General features: G+C 35.0%; 1 protein-coding gene across 1 annotated transcript; it reads right to left on the bottom strand.

Moving 5' to 3' along the window:
- Positions 1-16,190: 16,190 nt before the first annotated feature.
- On the bottom strand, positions 16,191-17,360 carry LOC118854849 (heterogeneous nuclear ribonucleoprotein A3-like). Its single transcript, XM_036765058.1, has one exon. The coding sequence runs from the start codon at positions 17,358-17,360 to the stop codon at positions 16,191-16,193; it is 1,170 nt and encodes a 389-aa protein (XP_036620953.1).
- Positions 17,361-17,811: the final 451 nt, after the last annotated feature.

The raw sequence follows: 17,811 nt of genomic DNA, 5'->3' as shown, positions 1-17,811 counted from the left end.
AAATTTATGGAATAAAATAAGTATTTCTATAACATCATACAAAAAGATGATTGTACATAAAACTGCAAATCTACTACGCATAATTTGCTATTCCTTTCAAATATGCAACAAAATTATCATGTGAATTTATTTTTTTCTTCCCTGCCCCCAAGCTAGATAAGGCTACCCAGACACAAATAGAACATACTTCTACTTTTCACTTCTTTCCCTGGATGCAGATAGTGTCTTTCTTTATATGTGCTTTACAGTTAATTTAGGTATTTATAATGGACAAAATAACTTATTCCCTTAAAGTCCTTCTTTAAAATATTGCCGCACTTGACACTAAATTTTGTTTATAGTAGGGAATTTGAAAAAGTTGCTTGAATTTCGGTTGAATACATATAACAATCTAAAAACATTGCTTTCAAAATAATGGAGTTCTTAATGTAGTTCGATCAGAATTTAAAAGTATATCTCTGCCCTGTGCATTTGAGAGAATGCAACATCAAGAAGTTTTGAAATAAAGCAACTGTTCTAGGACTTGCAATGTTTGGTGTATAGTTATAGCAGCTTTGTCTTTGAAGAGCTGATATTAAAAAGAAAATAAGCAAATGGGGAAATGTCTTAGAGTTTATGAGGGAAAATAACCATGAAGTTAAGAGATATACCTATTTATAGTTTGGTCTCCAGTGGAGATTTTGAAATCTGTTCCCTCTTTTGATGAGCAAATGAGTCAAAACAACATAGCCCATGGAAATTATCTAGTAGTTTCCCTCGTAATCCAAACCCTGAATGAATCAGTATTTTTTACAGTGAATAAAAGACAGGAGTTGAAGAGTGAAGGAGGCTCAGAATCTCACCACTAAACCAATGGGAAATTCAGCCAGTGCTGGTAGAGTATTGTTTGAAACAATATCACAAAGTCATAAGCCTTTTTGAGGATAGATGTGAAAAACACAGTAGTAAAGCATTTACAAAGAAAGATAAGCTTAAACTGAATGTTCTAATACAAGGATATGCCTAATTCTGTTTCCAAATCTATCTGTAAAATGATGCTATTTCCAAATAGTTCAATAATTTATTTTTGTTTAGGGAAAGAAAAATCCTTGTATTCAATGATGTTAACATTTTATTAAAAGTCAACCCAATTTCCTATATTACATTGCTAACAGTTATGTTTGCAGGTAGGTAAACAGTGGTTAGAGTGCTGGAGGGCCTGGAATCAGGAGGACTCATCTTTCTGAATTCAAATCTGGCCTCAGGCATTTACTAGCTGTGTGACCTGGGCAAATCACTTAACCCTGTTTCCCTCATTTTTTTTTCATCTGTAAAATGAGCTGGAGAAGAAAATGGTAAACTAGTCTAGTGTCTTTTCCAAGAAAACCCCAAATGAGGACACCGAAAGTTGGATACTATTGAAAAAAGACTGAATTGAAAAGTTATGTAGCACTTTAAGGTTTTCAGAATATTTTTCAAACTATAAATTACATCTTTTGATCCTCACACAAACCCTGTTAGGTATATTTATTATCCTTATTTTACATATTAGGAAACAGGCTGAGAGAAGGCAAATCATTTGCCCAGAATCACACTCCTAGGAAGATGGGATTCTACCTCTACTTTCTCTGACTCTAAGGCCAAGGATTCGTGCATTGCCACATTTAGTTGATTCTGTGTCATCCTTCTCTACCTCTTATTGATCACATGATAAAATCTTAGACTACATGACCATTCCTTCTTTTTTAGCTGGTATTTTAAACTATGTGAATTCCTAACATTATTCTTCTCAACACATTTCCTCGTTTTCTTCTGAACCTACGTATCTCCTATTATCTAACCATTTCTCCTTTCTGTTATAGGTCTTCGACCACCAGCTGATAGTTTTTCACCTGCTTTCCTTTTCTCTCACATATGCAAAATGTAAATATATTTTATTTATCATTACAAATAATCTATCCAGTAAATATAATTTGTTTTTATGGTGCAGATTCATTTAGTCCACAGTAACTCAAAGAACCACTGTGTTCCCTTCTATTTGACACACAATTGATCTTTTTACTTTCTCAAATAAATCCTTAATTATCTAATAATGCTCTCTTTGTAACTTATTCCTTCTTTTCAATAATTATAATAATGTAGCTATTCTATTAGACCCCCTTGCATAATCAATGGCATGTGAAAAATCATAGCCGTCTCCTAACTTCTATCCATGCTATTATTCTTTCTAAAGCTTATCAAATCCCAGGATCTCTCACAGTGCATTGCAAAACTTTTAACCTTCACAGATCTCTAGGAAACCAAGTTTTTTTTTTTTCTATAATGAATATAGACTTACTGAAATGTCAAATGATAAAACACTGATTTGGTATGTTGTTTACTACAAGTAATTTTCATTATCCTTATGTGAACCAGGTAAATATTGTTCGACAGAAGTTATATTCAATAGAGTACAACATAGCTAAAAGCATCAAATCAATTGAGGATTTACTTGACTGTCTAATCAAAGGGCCTCATCACATAAAATTGGTGCTTTTCCATTGCCCCTCATGGAATTTTTGTCTATCAAATCATTTTGTTTTCATTGTTATAAAATTATCCCTTTACATACCTGTTAGCCCACATGGGCTAGAAAAGTCCTGTCATCATCACTCATGATCATATGCCTAAATCTACACTGTTCCACTGAAAGTTACAAGTTTGGATGAAACTTGGAGAGAGAATCCAACAATCCTATCTTTTATGGCCTTGTCAGAAATCATAGGTTCTCCACCAAGATCTTTAATTTTATAGAAAAAGGTAAAGGGACCAACTTTGGGGTATGATTTCTAATGGCCATGTAGTCTCATGAGGAAGAAGCTATAGCGTCAACCCCTGCCATTTTTTCAGACTGTCAAAAAGGATAGGTGGGAATGGGAGATAGAAAAATTCAGAGCCAACTACAGCTACATGTGAATTCAATCCAGGTCCTGGGAACCCATAAATCTAGCCAGAATTCCCTAATATTACAGACCTTAGTTCCTCTTTGTTTAGGAAAGGAATTCTCACACAAGAGCTTCCTTTTGTCAAAGAGCCAATAAAGACAAATGTCCTAACCAACTAGAAATTAGGTCCAGTGACTCTAAACCCAGTGCTCCTTTTACTACTTTATATTGACTCCTTTTATTTCCAGGCATTTGTCATTTTGCTTTCAGTGACACCTTGAGGAGGAAACAAAAGAGAGAAATTAGTCGGATTTCTGTACAACTCTTTATCACTATTGCTGGATGTGTTGGAGAATACATACAGAAACAATATACACACAGATACACACCTGACAAAATAGACACATACATTCATATATTTCTGCATCTGTATATATGGACGTATTTACATATGTCTACATATGATAATAGGGAAGCTGGAAGGCTTAGTGGATAGAGTGCAGGGCCTAGAGTCTGGAAAACATGACTTTAAATCTAGCCCCAGATGCTTATTAGCTGAGTGCCCTTGGGCAAGTCACTTAACCTCTATTTGCCTAGGAGGCAGCTGGGTGGGTCAGTGGATGCAGCGCTGGGCCCTAGTTAAGAATACCTTAGTTCAGATCTGGTCTCAGACCATTACTAGCCATTGACCCTGAGCAAGTCACTTAATCTATCTTTTCCAAGAAAACCCCATGGACAGGAGTCATGAACAGTGAAAATGACTGAACGACTAGACAACAACAAATATATGATAATATAATAAATATATTAAACACAATGTAAATTTACATAGAATATGTATATCTATATATACATATATGTATATGTATGTATTATACATGTATATCTCAAGCTATTGCCCTCTTCATAGAGAGAGAGGGCTTTTGCAAAGAGGCCATCCAGAACAGGGGTTGGAATACAGAGAGAGCAGCTCTGTTTATTTGTTCTATTTTCTACTCTGCTGCTTAGCTTTGGTTTGAAAATATGCCATCATTACAATCAGCCTCACCCCAAGCAGGGATGCAAAGATAACTATGCAGGACTTTGCCTTTGTATTAAAAAAAAGCTGCCTCCTATACAGAAAATAACTGCTACGTCAAGGAACATCAGATGACAAAGTGTCAACCTTTTGGGAAGTAAAACATATCACAGTTGTGTGTGAGTTGTCCAGATATGGAATCAATCCTGACAAATTGAATGAAACCAGATGTACATGGGAAAAGAAGCCTGCTTCCCTTTCTTCAGGGGAGTCCTTCTGATTTCAGAATGAAACCTAGCAGGCATATACTTGCAATCGGATATTCAATATTCACTTCTCTGAAAGTTCTTGAACTTAAGTTAGAGACAATAGGAATAATCCTATAGCTGCCCCCCAAAGGAATTCTTCCACAAGTCTATGCCAGTATAGAAGCAGATACTATGCTGTTTTCTATATAGACACATTCTCAGGTTCTAAATCATGGGGCTATTGGCTAAGGGTATTCCTTGTTACTTGAGTAACTTAATACTCTTTAAATTGGTTGAAGAAATACTAACCTAATACTAAAATGTGGCTTGTATCTAAGAATCAAAGAGGGAGTTTTCATTGCATGAGGGGATACACTGTGTGTTCAGAACTAGATAGTTAATAAAGCATTTATTAAATATTTGCTGCATGTCAAGCACTATATTGTCTCATTTAATGCTCATAATCACATGAAATAGCTGTTATTGTTCTCAATATACAGAAAAAGTAATTGAGGCAGACAAAGTTTAAGTGATTTGCCCAGGGTAACAGAGTGAAAAAATATATGAGACCAGATTTTAACTCTCATCTTTATTCTATGTCCAGTGTTCTATCCAGTGTACTATCTAACTGTCAAAAGCAAAAATGGACAGTCTTCCCTTTCCGTTTTGTTCTTTTTTTATTTATGTAACATTTTCCCCAATTACATGTAATATCATTTTAAACAATTTTAAAAAATTTTGAGTTTCAAATTCTCTCTTTTCCTCCTTTTCCTCCCCTCTCATTGAGAAGCAAGCCATTTAATATAGGTTATATATGAGTAGTCATGTGAAACATATTTCTATATTAGTCATGTTTTAAAATACAATACAGACAAAATTTTAAAAAATATATACTTCAATCTGCATTCAGACTTCATCAGATCTTTATCTCTATATGGACAGCATTTTCTTAGATCGTTGTGTTGTTGAGGATAGGTAAGTCATTCAAAATTGATCATGGTACAATATTGCTATTCCTGTGTATACTGTTCTCCTGGTTCTGCTTACTTTACTTTATATCAGTTCATGTAAGTCTTTCTAGATTTTTCTGAAAGAATTCTACTTGTCACTTCTTGTTGCACACAGAATCTGTTTAGCCATTTCCCAATTTATGGGTATCCCTTCAATTTCCAATTCTTAATAAGCACAAAAAGAGCTTCTATAAGTACATACACATATGCATATGTATATTTTCCCCTATTTTCCCTCTCCCTTCCCCCTTCTCTCAACACATCCCTCTATTTCACCCTTTAATTTTGTTTTGTTAGATATCATCCCATCATTATCACCCCTCTTTCTCTTATTTCATTTTAGATATACAATCTTATCATATTCAACTCATACCAATACCCTGTGGCTATGTACACTGCTCTTTTAATTGCATTCCAAAATGGGAAGATGATACTTGTACCTCACAAGTATCATCTTCCCATGTAGAAAGGTAAACAGTTTAAATTTATTGAATCACATGATTTATCTTTCCTGTTTACGTTTTTATATTTCTTTTGAATCTTGTATTTGAAAGTCAGATTTTTCATTCAGCCTGGTCTTCTTATCAGGAATGCTTAAAAGTCCTCTCTTTCATTAAATATCCTTTTTATTTTCCCCTAAAGGATTATACTTGGTGTTGCTGGGTAGGTGATTCCTAGTTGTAATCCTATATCCTTTGACCTCTAGAATATCATATTATAAGCATTCTGATCCTTTAATACAGAAGCTACAAAATCTTGTTTTGTCCTGACTGCTGATCCATGATGTTTGGATTGTTTATTTTTGGCTATTTGCAGTATTTTTCCTTGACTTGGGAGCTCTGGAATTTGGCTATAATATTCCTGGAACTTTTGATTTTGAGATCTCTTTCAAGAGGCTTGGAGTCACTCCTAATGTCTTTCAGATCTTTTTTTTTCTTTCTCCTCTTCTTCTTTATTGGAGGAAAAGAGATCACAGGAGTGACTTCATCTCAAAATAAGTGGTACCAATATTCTGGCACACTCTGTTAATATGTCTTCATGTAACACTGCCACCAGAAGAGTTTTCAGATGCTGAATCAGATCATATTGTCACTCGTAGTTGAGATTTGAGGAGATAATGCAATCGAGATACTTTTTCAAGACACATCCTTTAAAAATTGTTAGTTGTTTCATATGCCTATTTTCTTGTAAACTTAAAATAGGTGCCATTCTTTACTTTTCTTTAAACTGCACAATAATTTTATAACAACCTCTACCACCACTGAACCCTCACTTGTATAAAATAGCAAAAGCATTAAATGTAGTGATTGAATCTGATAATGTATGTAATAGTCTACTTTCCATAGTTCCCCCACAGGGGAGCTAGGTGATGCAGTGGATAGAGTACCAGGCCTAGAGTCAGAAAGACCTGAATTCAAATCTAGCTTCAGATACTTACTAGCTGTTTGACCCTGGCCAAGTCACTTAGCCCTTATTGCCTCAGTTTTCTAATCTGTAAAATAAGCTGCAATATCTTTACCAAGAAAACTCCAAATGAAGTCATGAAGAGTCAGACATATTTGAAAAATGGCTGAACAACAATAGCCCCCCACCTCTCCATACATAAAAGACATAGTGTGAGACGATCTTCATCAGGAAAAGATTGGTCAATGTCACCATGTAAAATAAAAACAAAACCCAAATGAATTATCTGGTATTATGTAGAAAGGATCTACAGTCAAGTTGATTGATTTCATTTTTCACTTTTCAATCATTTGTGTTGACATATGGACTTATCTTCACTGTATGATTTATTTAAGGATAGGAGCACATGATTTTCATTTTAAAGTAAAGCTGGAAAGCATATAGTTTAATAAAGAGAATATAAGGAAAAATTAAAATTGAAAGCCTATTCCTTTTTCAGAAAAATAAATGGGGTGGGGGATTTTGAAGGGGTAACCATTAACAATTACCTTCTCCCCAACCCTCCTGTTTATGCATACATACTCTAAAAGTTTCCTGCAGAAAAGGTGAATTTCCTATTTTAAAATGAAATTATAAAATTCATGAAGCTGATACTTCACTACTAATATGATTGTCATGTCATGTGAACTCAACTCATCATTACCGGCATTAACTACTTTTAGAAATTGCAACTTTCTGTCACACATATGCCAGTCTATTTGGAATGGCAATATCCCAAGGTTGTGAAGTATTAAGTACAGATTATTCATTTCAGAGAAGAGAGAGAAGGTATATTAATAATCACCATTTTCATATTTCCTCATTTAAATATAGTGAGTCACTGAATTCATACCCAAAACAGGTATATTTAATTTTAAAACCCTAGCAAATCTAACTGCTGTTGTGTAAATCATGTAGACAGAAATATTATGAGTCTCAGAAAATTGTGAACAGTGATGTCCTCAGAGATAGAGATTTTTTTCTTCAAAGGCATTTAAGGATAATCCAGATTGTTTAACTCTTTTTCAAATCTATTCTTTGAATCCCACCCAAGCCCAGATGCAAAATTCCTTGAAGTGTTCTCCTGAGCTCCAAAACATTGATGCTAGGGCTTGGAGGCTCAAATAATATTTGAGTGAAACAGTTTCAAGAAGATAGATAGTCCTACTTCATTTGTTCATTCCCTATATACATTGATTTCATGAACAGTTGGGACACACAAGTATTTTCTCAAGTGGCCTAGTCCAATTTATCATGCTGCCTTTTTATTTCAGTGCTCCTATCATTTAAGGATATTTAAGAATTTAAGTGTCAGTAGCAATAGTAAATAATAGTCATCATGTCCCTCTTTGCAACTTAATTATTTAATTGAATGCAATTTTCTTGCTATTTTCTCCTTAGTACCAGTCATGAATTACTGGTCATTACTTCTACAGAGACTGGTATGCCCCCAACTTTATATTTTTTTCATACATTGACTTTTATATTCAATGTATTAGGTTCAGCAAAGTCTTTTTTCCCCCTTAGAACAGGGAGATATCACACCAATTGTCTCCATTTTCACTGGAGCGATGTTGTTGCTTTACGGTTGAATAGCTGCAGCTGTTTTTTTTTAAACTTCACTATGTGTATGAAAGAGATTTAAGTTGGTCAAAATTCCAAGTTGAGATTTTCATATTATGTTGGGGCTCAGGATTTCTTTCCAGAGATATAAGCTGTTGTAAAATAAGTGTGTTCCTATCACGCTGTCCTTTCAAGCGTGACATCATGACTAAAGATGTGAGGCATACACTGAATTCTTGATACCCGAGTTGAATTTTGATAACTCTTCTGAAACATGACCTGAGGCTTATGTTCCCCTTAGGGACAGAAACTCACCCCTCAGATTCACCTTTGTGTCAGTTGGTACTGGAAAACTAGGAAGAATAATTTCCTGACAAAAATAATAAAGAAGAAAACGGAAAACAGTGCTTACTTTTAGTGAATATCAAACAAATTTTGCCAAATTTGTGAAGCATACTAAGTTCAGAATGAGGCTAATTCCCTTCATATCCTTTCATCTCTCCTAGAATGGGGTCAAAAAGCCTACTAATCAATTCATTACGCTAAGAAGCCTAGAAAAGGCCTTTAAATTTAAAGTTCACCTTGTTTTAACCTTTATAGAGATAATTACAGAATTTCCTTTCAAAGTTGTTGACAGTTCATTTCTATATCAGGAAGACAAGTTCTTGGAAATGTTCAAGCAGAGGTTGAATGACGTAGGAAAGACATGTTCAGAGTAAGGAATTTGACTAAATGACCCCTAAGGTCCTTTCTAAGTCCACTGTTCTGTGTTTCTGTAATCTTGAATCTTCAAAGAATTGGATAAATGAAGTAAATGCCATTTGTCCTAATCTAAAATCCTCTACTTATCTCGAAATGTAGTCCATGAACATGCATAAGAAATAATTTTAAAAAGAACGAGATGATATTGACGTAGTGCCAAGAGTTGGAAATAAAGTCAATATATTTATCAATACTTTTCTTGGGAATATATTTATCTTTTAAATATGTACCACTTCATGAGCCAATGTATTTCATATATTTGTCAACTGCCAAAAATTTTTTTAGGAGCACATTTTTTTAAAGTTTCAAATGATAATTGAATTCTAATTCTTTTAATCTAGAATTTTGTGAATAACTCAAGGTCCATTTGATCTACACTCCTCATGATGTCTGATTTTATTCCTTTCTGCCGTTAGTCTTTAAAATTCTAAGCTACTTCAGTACTCCAATGGAAACGCAATCTCATCAATATAAACATTATCTTCAAAAATGCAGATTATTATGTATGAATGGCTGTTAGTCCTTTTCAACTCATATCCATATGCTTCCCAAAAATTTCACAACAGGGTGTTTGCCCTCCCAAAATAAAGTAGGAGTTTCCTCAAGTTTTTGTAACATTTTAAGGATACAGTTGGAACATTCAGGGTATCTATTAGTTATGCTTTACTCTGGCTTTAAAAGTAGGCCATCTCCATATTTCTTTTCCAAAAGTATATTAATTATTTGATGACAAATGTTACATGATTTCTTGTAATAATTTGTATGTGTTACAATCTGTTCCCATCTTTCATATACTTCTCCATTGCCCTTTGGGTAAACCAAGGCTTAAATTTTCAGATAATGTAGTGTTTATTGACTTGTAGCCATATGACATATACAGGAGAACACTGGTGTTCAAAAACAAAGAAATTATTACTTGTGCTCCAAGTTCTTGTTTCCTCTTTTGAACTAACAAAGACTCTGAAAGGACTCTGGATTTAGGTCATAAACTATTTAAAAATTATTTATTTATTTTCTGTTTTCAACATTCATTTCCATAAGTTTTAAATTTCATCCCTCCCCAAAACAGCAAGCAGTCCTATATGGGCTCTACATATACATTCATATCTTTCACATTTTCACTTTAGTCATGTTGCATAAAAGAATTATAATGAATGGGAGAAACCATGAGAAAGAAAACAAAAGAAAAGAAAAGAGAAAAGAGACTGCTTCACTCTACATTCTGACTCCATAGTTCTTTCTCTGGGTGTGTTGGCATTTTCCATCATGAGTCCTTTGGAAGTTTTAGGTCCTTGCATTGCCGAAAAGGGCCAAGTCCAGCAAAATCAGTCCTTGCACACTGTGGCTGTTACTGTGTACAGTGTTCTCTTGATTCTCCTGGTGATGCTCAGCACAAGTTTACATAAGTCTTTCCAGGTTTCCCCAAAGTCCTTCTGCTCATCATTTCTTATAGCACAATAGTATTCTATTACATTTATATGCCACAACTTGTTCAGCCATTCCCCAATTGATGGGTATCCCCTCAATTTCCAGTTCTTGGCCACCACAAAAAGAGCTGCTAGAAATATTTTTGTACATATGGGTGTAGCACCAATGTGATATTCACAGCACCTAAGGCAGCTATGAATATGCCAGCATGGTTCTGAATTGCAAAATATAACAGACTCTCCACATGGAAGACAGAACCAAAACAATTATTCAAACACCAGCAAGCCAACACCAGAAAGCCAAATCCATCATAGCAACAAAGAAATCTATACACATTAGCAATGCAGAGGGCACCACCATCCTGAAGCCTTCCGCCTGTTAGGGCACTCTCACAAACGAACACCCTCAGACAAAATCACTCCCTCTCTCACACACACTAGTTACTCTGCATGCTCTCTCCTTCTCAGCTCTGACTGCTGTGACCAACTTCCTCTCAGCTCTGCTCCGCTCTTTCTCCTCCACCCCTTCCTGTTCCACCCATTCAGCAAGCTCCTTCCACCACAGGCTCCTGTGAATAAGGCTTCCATGAGCTCAAGCAGGTTACATGGGCCTATTAATGGATGTGAAATATCTTCCCATTGCATTAACAATACATTAACAATACAGTGGGTCCTTTTCCCATTTGTATTCTCTCTTTGGGATATAGCCCTAGAAGTGATATTGTTGGGTCAAAAGATACGGACATTTTTATAGCCCTTTGGACATAGTTCCAAATTGCTCTTCAGAATGGTGGGATGAGCTCACAGCTCCAACAACGAATTAGCATTCCAACTTTCTCACATCCTCTCCAACATTTATCATTTTCCTGTTTTGTCATGTTAGCCAATGTGATAGGTGTGATGTGGTATCTCAGAGTTGTTTTGATTTGCATCTCTCTAATCAATAGTGATTTAGAACATTTTTTCATATGACTATAGATAGCATTAATTTCTTACTCTGAAAACTACCTGTTTATATTCTTTGACCATTGATCAATTGGGGAATGACTTGTATTCATGTAAATTTGAATCAGTCCTCATCAGAGGCCTTTATCAGAGACACTAGTTGTAAAAATTATTTCCCAATTTTCTGCTTCCCTCCTAATCTTGGTTGCATTGGCTTTGTTTGTGCAAAAACTTTTCAATTTAATGTAATCAAAATTATCCATTTTGGATTTTGTGATGCTCTCTATCTCTTGTTTGGTCATAAATTCTTCCATTCCCCATAAATCTGACAAAGTATCCCTTGCTCCCCTAGTTTGTTTATAGTATCAACCTTTATTCTTAGATTGTATACCTGTTTGGACTTTATTCTGATATACGGTGTCAAACGTTGTTCTATGCCCAATTTCTGCCATTCTATTTTCAAGTTTTTCCTGCAGTTTCTCTCAAACAGAGAGTTCTTATCCCAGAAGCTGGGATCTTTGGGTTTATCAAACAGTAGAATGCTAATCATTGACTACTGTGTCTTGAGTACCTAGTCTATTCCACTGATCTGTCCCTCTATTTCTTAGCCAGTACCAAGTGGTTTTGACGATAGCTGCTTTATAATACAATTTAAGATTTGGTATGGCTAGGCCACCTTCCCTAGCATGACTTTTCATTGATTCCATTGATATTCTGGACCTTTTGTTATTCCAGATAAATTTTGATATTATTTTTTTCTAGCTCTATAAAATAATTTTTGGTAGTTTGATTGGTATGGCACCAAATAAGTGAATTAATTTAGGTAGATATGTCATTTTTATCATATTAGCTCAGCTTATCCATAAGCAAGTGGTGGTTTTCAAATTATGTAGATTTGACTTTATTTGTGTGAAAAGTATTTTGTAATTGTGTTCATATAGTCCCTGGGTTTCTTTTGGCAAGTAGACTCCCAAATATTTTATAATGTCTACAGTAACTATAAATGGAATTTCTCTTTCTATTGCCTGCTGTTGGGCTTCATTAGTAATATATTGAAATGCAGATGATGTATGTGGGTTTATTTTATATTCTGCAACTTTGCTAAAGTTGCTTATTATTTCAGGTTGTTTTTTTTTTTACTTAATTCTCTAGCATTGTCTAAGTATAACATCATATCGTTTGCAAAGAGAGATAGTTTCTTCTTTGCCTAGTCTAATTTATTCCATTTCTTTTTCTTCTCTTATTGCTAAAGCTAACATTTATAGTATCATATTGAAAAACAGTGGTGAAAATGGACATCCTTGTTTTGCCCCCGATCTTACTGGAAATGCATCTAGCTTGTCCTCATTACATATGATACTTGCTGATGATTTTAGGCAGATGCTACTTATCATTTTAAGGAAGGCTCCATTTATTCCTACAGTCTCCAGTGTTATCAATAAGAATGGATGCTGTATTTTGTCATAAGCTTTTTCTTCATCTATTGAGAAAATCACATAGTTTTGTTAGTTTTGTTGTTGATATGATCAATTATGCTAATAGTTTTCCTAATATCGAACCAGCCCTGCATTCCTGGCATAAATTCTCCCTGATCAAATATATTATTTTTGTGACAAATTCCTCTAATATTTTTGCTAATATTTTATTTAAAATTTTTGCATCTATATTCATTAGGGAAATTGGTCTATAATTTTCTTTCTCTGTTTTGTCTCTTCCAGGTTTAGATATCAGTACCATATTTGTATCGTAAAAGGAATTTGTTAGGACTCCTTCTTCACCAGTTTTCCCAAATAGTCTATATAGTCTATTTGGAATTAATTGTTCTTTTCATGTTTGATAAAATTCACATGTAAATCCATCCGGCCCTGGAGATTTTTTCCTAGGGAGTTCATTGATGACTTGTTCAATTTCTTTTTTCTGAGATGGGGTTATTTAAGTATTTTACTTCCTCTTCTGTTAATCCTGGAAATTTATATTTTTGAAAATATTCATCCATTTCATTAAGATTGTCAAATTTATGGGGCTACAATTGGGCAAAATAATTCCTAATTATTGTTTTAATTTCCATTTAATTGGAGGTGAATTCACCCTATTCATTTTTGATACTGCTAATTTGGTTTTCTTCTTCTTTTAAATCAAATCAACCAAAAGTTTATCAAATTTATTGCTTTTTTCATAAAACCGGCTCTCAGTTTTATTTATTAGTTCAATAGTTTTCTTAATTTTAATTTTATTAATTTCTCTTTTGGTATTTCTAATTTGGTATTTAATTGGGGATTTTTAATTTGTTCTTTGTCTAGCTTTTTCAGTTGCCTGCCCAATTCATTGATCTTCTTCTTTATTTCATTCATGTAAGCATTCAGAGATATAAAACTTCCCCTAAGAACTGCTTTTGCTGCATCCCATAAACTTTGGTATGTTGTCTCATTATTGTTATTCTCTTGAATGAAGTTATTGTTTGTTTCTATGATTTGTTGTTTGACCCACTCATTCTTTAGGATCAGTTATTTAGTTTCCATTTAATTTTTAGCCTGTCTCTGGACTTTTATTATGTATAATTTTTATTGCATCATGATCTGAAAAGGATGCATTGAATATTTCTGCTTTTCTGCACTGGATTGTGAGGTTTTTACGCCCTAATACATGGCCAATTTTTGTGTATGTGCCATGTACCACTAATAAAAAAGGTGTATTCTTTTTTATCCTCATTTAGTTTTCTCCAGTGATCTACCATATCTACCTTTTCTAAAATTCTATTCACCTCCTTAACTTCTTTCTTGTTTATTTTGGGGTTAGATTTGTCAAGTTCAGAGAGGGGGAGGTTGAGGTCCCCCAACTAGTATGGTTTTGCTGTCTATTTTTTCCTGTAACTCCCTTAACTTCTCCTCTAAGAATTTTGAGGTTATACCACTTGGTGAATATATATTTTAGTAATGATATTACTTCATTGTCTAAGGTGCCTTTCAGCAATATATAGTTTCCTTTCTTATCTCTTTTGATTGGATCTAGTTTTGCTTTTGCTTTGTCTGAGATTAGTCTTTCTACCCCTGCTTTTTTTTTGCTTCAGCTGAAGCATAATATATTCTACTCCAGCCTTTTACCTTTACCCTGTATGTATCCCCCTGTTTCAGATGTGTTTCTTGTAAAAAGCATGTTGTGGCATTATGGTTTTTAATCCATTCTACTATCTGACTCCATTTTATGGGAGAGTTCTTCCCATTCACATTCACAGTTAAGTTTAGTATCTGTGTCTTTCTCTCCATCCTATCCCCTACCCCCAATTTATGCTTTTATTTCTTGCTTCTCCCTTCCATTCCTCAAAAGAGGTTTGCTTTTAACCACTGCTTCCCTCAATTTTCCCTCCCTTTTATCAGCCCCCCTACATTTTCTTTCATTTTCCCCTTACTACTTCTTCCCTCCCTTCAAATGCCCACCTTTTCTTTCTCCTTTCCTCTCCTACTGCCTGTAAGCCAAGTTAGATTTCTGTACTTAACAGAGTATGTTATTCTCTCCTTGAACCAAATCTGATAAGAGTAAAGCTCAAACAATGTTCATCTCCCTCCCTTCTTTCCCTCTACTACAATATGTTTTTGTGTCTCTTCATGTCATGTAATTTACCGTTTTCTGCCTCCACTTTTCCTCTTCTCCCATGATAATACTTTGCACCCCTTAATTAGGTTTTTTATCATTACATCAGTTAATTTATACCCATATACTCTGTCTATGTATATCCCTTTTAAATGTTGTAATAAATATACCATTCTCAAGATTAACAAGTATCATCCTCCCATATAGGGATGTAAACAGTTTGCCTTCATTGACTAACAAGGTTTTTTCTTTCTTTGTTTTTCCCTATTTCCCTTTTTATTCCTCTCTTGAGTCTTGCATCCAAAGACCAAATTTTCCATTGAGCTATGGCCTTTTCATTAGGAAGGTCTGGAAGTCCCTTACTTCATTGAATATCCATCTACTTGCCTGAAAGATTATGCTCAGTTTTGCTGGGTAGTTGATCCTCTGTTGTAGTCCAAGCTCCTTTGCCTTACTGAATATCATATTCCAGTCCCTGCAATCTTTTAATGTAGAAGTTAGGTCCTTTGTGATCCTGACTGTAGTTCCATGATATTTGAATTGTTTCTTTCTGTCTGCTCGAAGTATATTCTCCTTGACCTGATAATTCTGGAATTTGGCTACAATTTTCCTTGGAGTTTTCAATTTTGGATCTCTTTCAGGAGGCGATTGGTGGATTCTTTCAATGACTATTTTACCCTTTGCTTCTGGGACTACAGGGAACTTTTTCTTTATGATTTCTTGGAAGATACTATCCAGGCTCTTTTTTTCTTTGCATCATGGCTTTTTGGTAGACCAATAATTCTTAGATTATCTCTCCTGGATCTATTTTACTGGTCAGTGGTTTTCCAGTGAGATATTTTACATTTTCTTCTATTCTTTTCATTCTTTAGATTTTGTTTGACTGATTCTTTTTTTTAATGTTAAAAATTCCTTAATTTTTTATTCCTGGTACCACTACCACAATTTACAGGGCAATATACCTGATGTAATGAAAAGAAAAAGAAAAGACAAAGCTACAATAGATAAAAGACCTCAGGAATGTACATCTAATTGACACTACATTGCATTAATCAATAGCTGCACTTTTTGAAAACTGTGGCTATGACAGTCCTGGACAAGAAAGGTTTCCTGTTTAAGCTGCAGTAACTTTTCTGACTATGGATCATCATTCCTTCTGTGGCAGATTTTTACAGTTCCTCTAATACATTTGGGACAACTGTCTCAAAGTAACCTGCAGCTTTCCTGACAACTCCTCTCTCTCTCTCTCCTGCTAAGAACTGTAGCCCTCTTCTGTTGAGTTTTTAGAACCTTCTGCTGCCATAACCACCACCATAAGGACTACCTGAACTCCTTCTACCAAAATTGCCTCCTTTCATGGGTCCATAATTTGATTGCTGCTGCCCACTATAATTTCCAAAATCATTATAGTTTCCACTGCCACCATAGTTACCACCACCAAAATTTCTTCCTTCATTGTAGCCATCATATCCTCCTCCACCACCACCATATTCACCACCTTGGTTTCCATATCCAAGTCCTCCACCACCACCATAACCCCCTCTACTACTGTAGCCCGGACCACCTCCATAGTTGCCACCGTCACCACCAAATCTATTATATCTACCATCTCTGCCTCCATAACTGCCTCTGCTGCCACCACCACCACCATAACCACCTCTTCTATCAAAGTTTCCTCCACAGCCAAAGTTTCCTCTACCACCTCCAAAGTTTCCTCCTTGACCCATAAAATTGCCTAAGCCACCTCCATGACCTCTTTGTGAGCCAGCAGACTGCATCTCTTGCTTCAAAAGGGCCTTTTTCACTTCACAGTTATGCCCATTAATAGTATGATATTTCAGAACAATAATTTTGTCAACTGTATCATGATCATCAAAAGTTACAAAAGCAAATCCTCTCTTCTTTCTGCTCTTTTGATTTTCCATAACTTCTATAGTTTTGATCTTGCCATACTTTTCAAAGTAGTCTCTTAAATTATATTCTTCTGTATCTTCTTTAATATCTCCAACAAAAATTTTCTTCATAGTTAGATGTGCACCAGGTTTTACAGAATCCTCTCTAGAAACAGCTCTCTTTGGTTCCAGTACATGCCCATCAACCTTACGTGGCTGAGCATACATTGCTGCATCTACCTCTTGTACACAAGAATAAGTCACGAAGTCAAAGCCTCTGGAACATTTTGTTTGGGGATCTCTCATCACCAAACAATCTGTGAGTGTGCCCCATTTTTCAAAGTGTTCTCTTAAGCTATCATACATAGTTTCAAAGCTCAAGCCACCAATAAACAGTTTTCTCAACTGCTCTGCTTCCTTTGGATCATGTGGTACTGACAGCGGCTGGAGTCGGGCTTGGGGCAGCCGGGCAGCTGTATTACGTCCATTTTCAGACTGGACTTGCTGCCTCCAACTCAGTTTCAATATGGGACACTGTTTGGCTGATTCTTGGTGCCTCATAGAGTCATTAGATTCTACTTGCCCAATTCTAATTTTTATCATAGCATTTTCTTCAGTTAGCTTTTATACCTCCTTTTCCATTTGGCCAATTTTACTTTTCAAGGAGTTATTTTCTCCAGTTAGGTTTTGCACTTCTGTTTCCATTTGGCCAATTTTACTTTTTCAATATTTATTCCTATCAGTTATTTTTTTTTCCATTTTGTCCATTGTATTTTTAAAAGAATTGTTCTATTTTTCTGCTACCATTCTAATTTGGCTTTCAAAATCCTCTTTGAGCTCTTCCAAGAATGCTTTTTTGGCTCGAGACCAGTTCATATTACCATCAGATGTGGATATAGCGTCAATGCTGTCCTCTTCTGAATTCATATTCAATGTTCCTTGTCCCCATAGTAATATTCTATGGTCTTTGCTTTTCTAGTTTGCTTCTTCATTGTGATTGCCTTTTTCTAAC

The sequence above is a fragment of the Trichosurus vulpecula genome, chromosome 6 (genome assembly GCF_011100635.1).
Source record: "Trichosurus vulpecula isolate mTriVul1 chromosome 6, mTriVul1.pri, whole genome shotgun sequence".
NCBI classification, from domain to species: Eukaryota; Metazoa; Chordata; class Mammalia; order Diprotodontia; family Phalangeridae; genus Trichosurus; species Trichosurus vulpecula.
This window is presented reverse-complemented; position numbering and strand designations above follow the sequence as displayed.

Bases quoted from the DNA above. Each gene is read 5' to 3' on its own strand.
- LOC118854849 (XM_036765058.1), bottom strand. From the start codon at position 17,360: ATGAGGCACCAAGAATCAGCCAAACAGTGTCCCATATTGAAACTGAGT.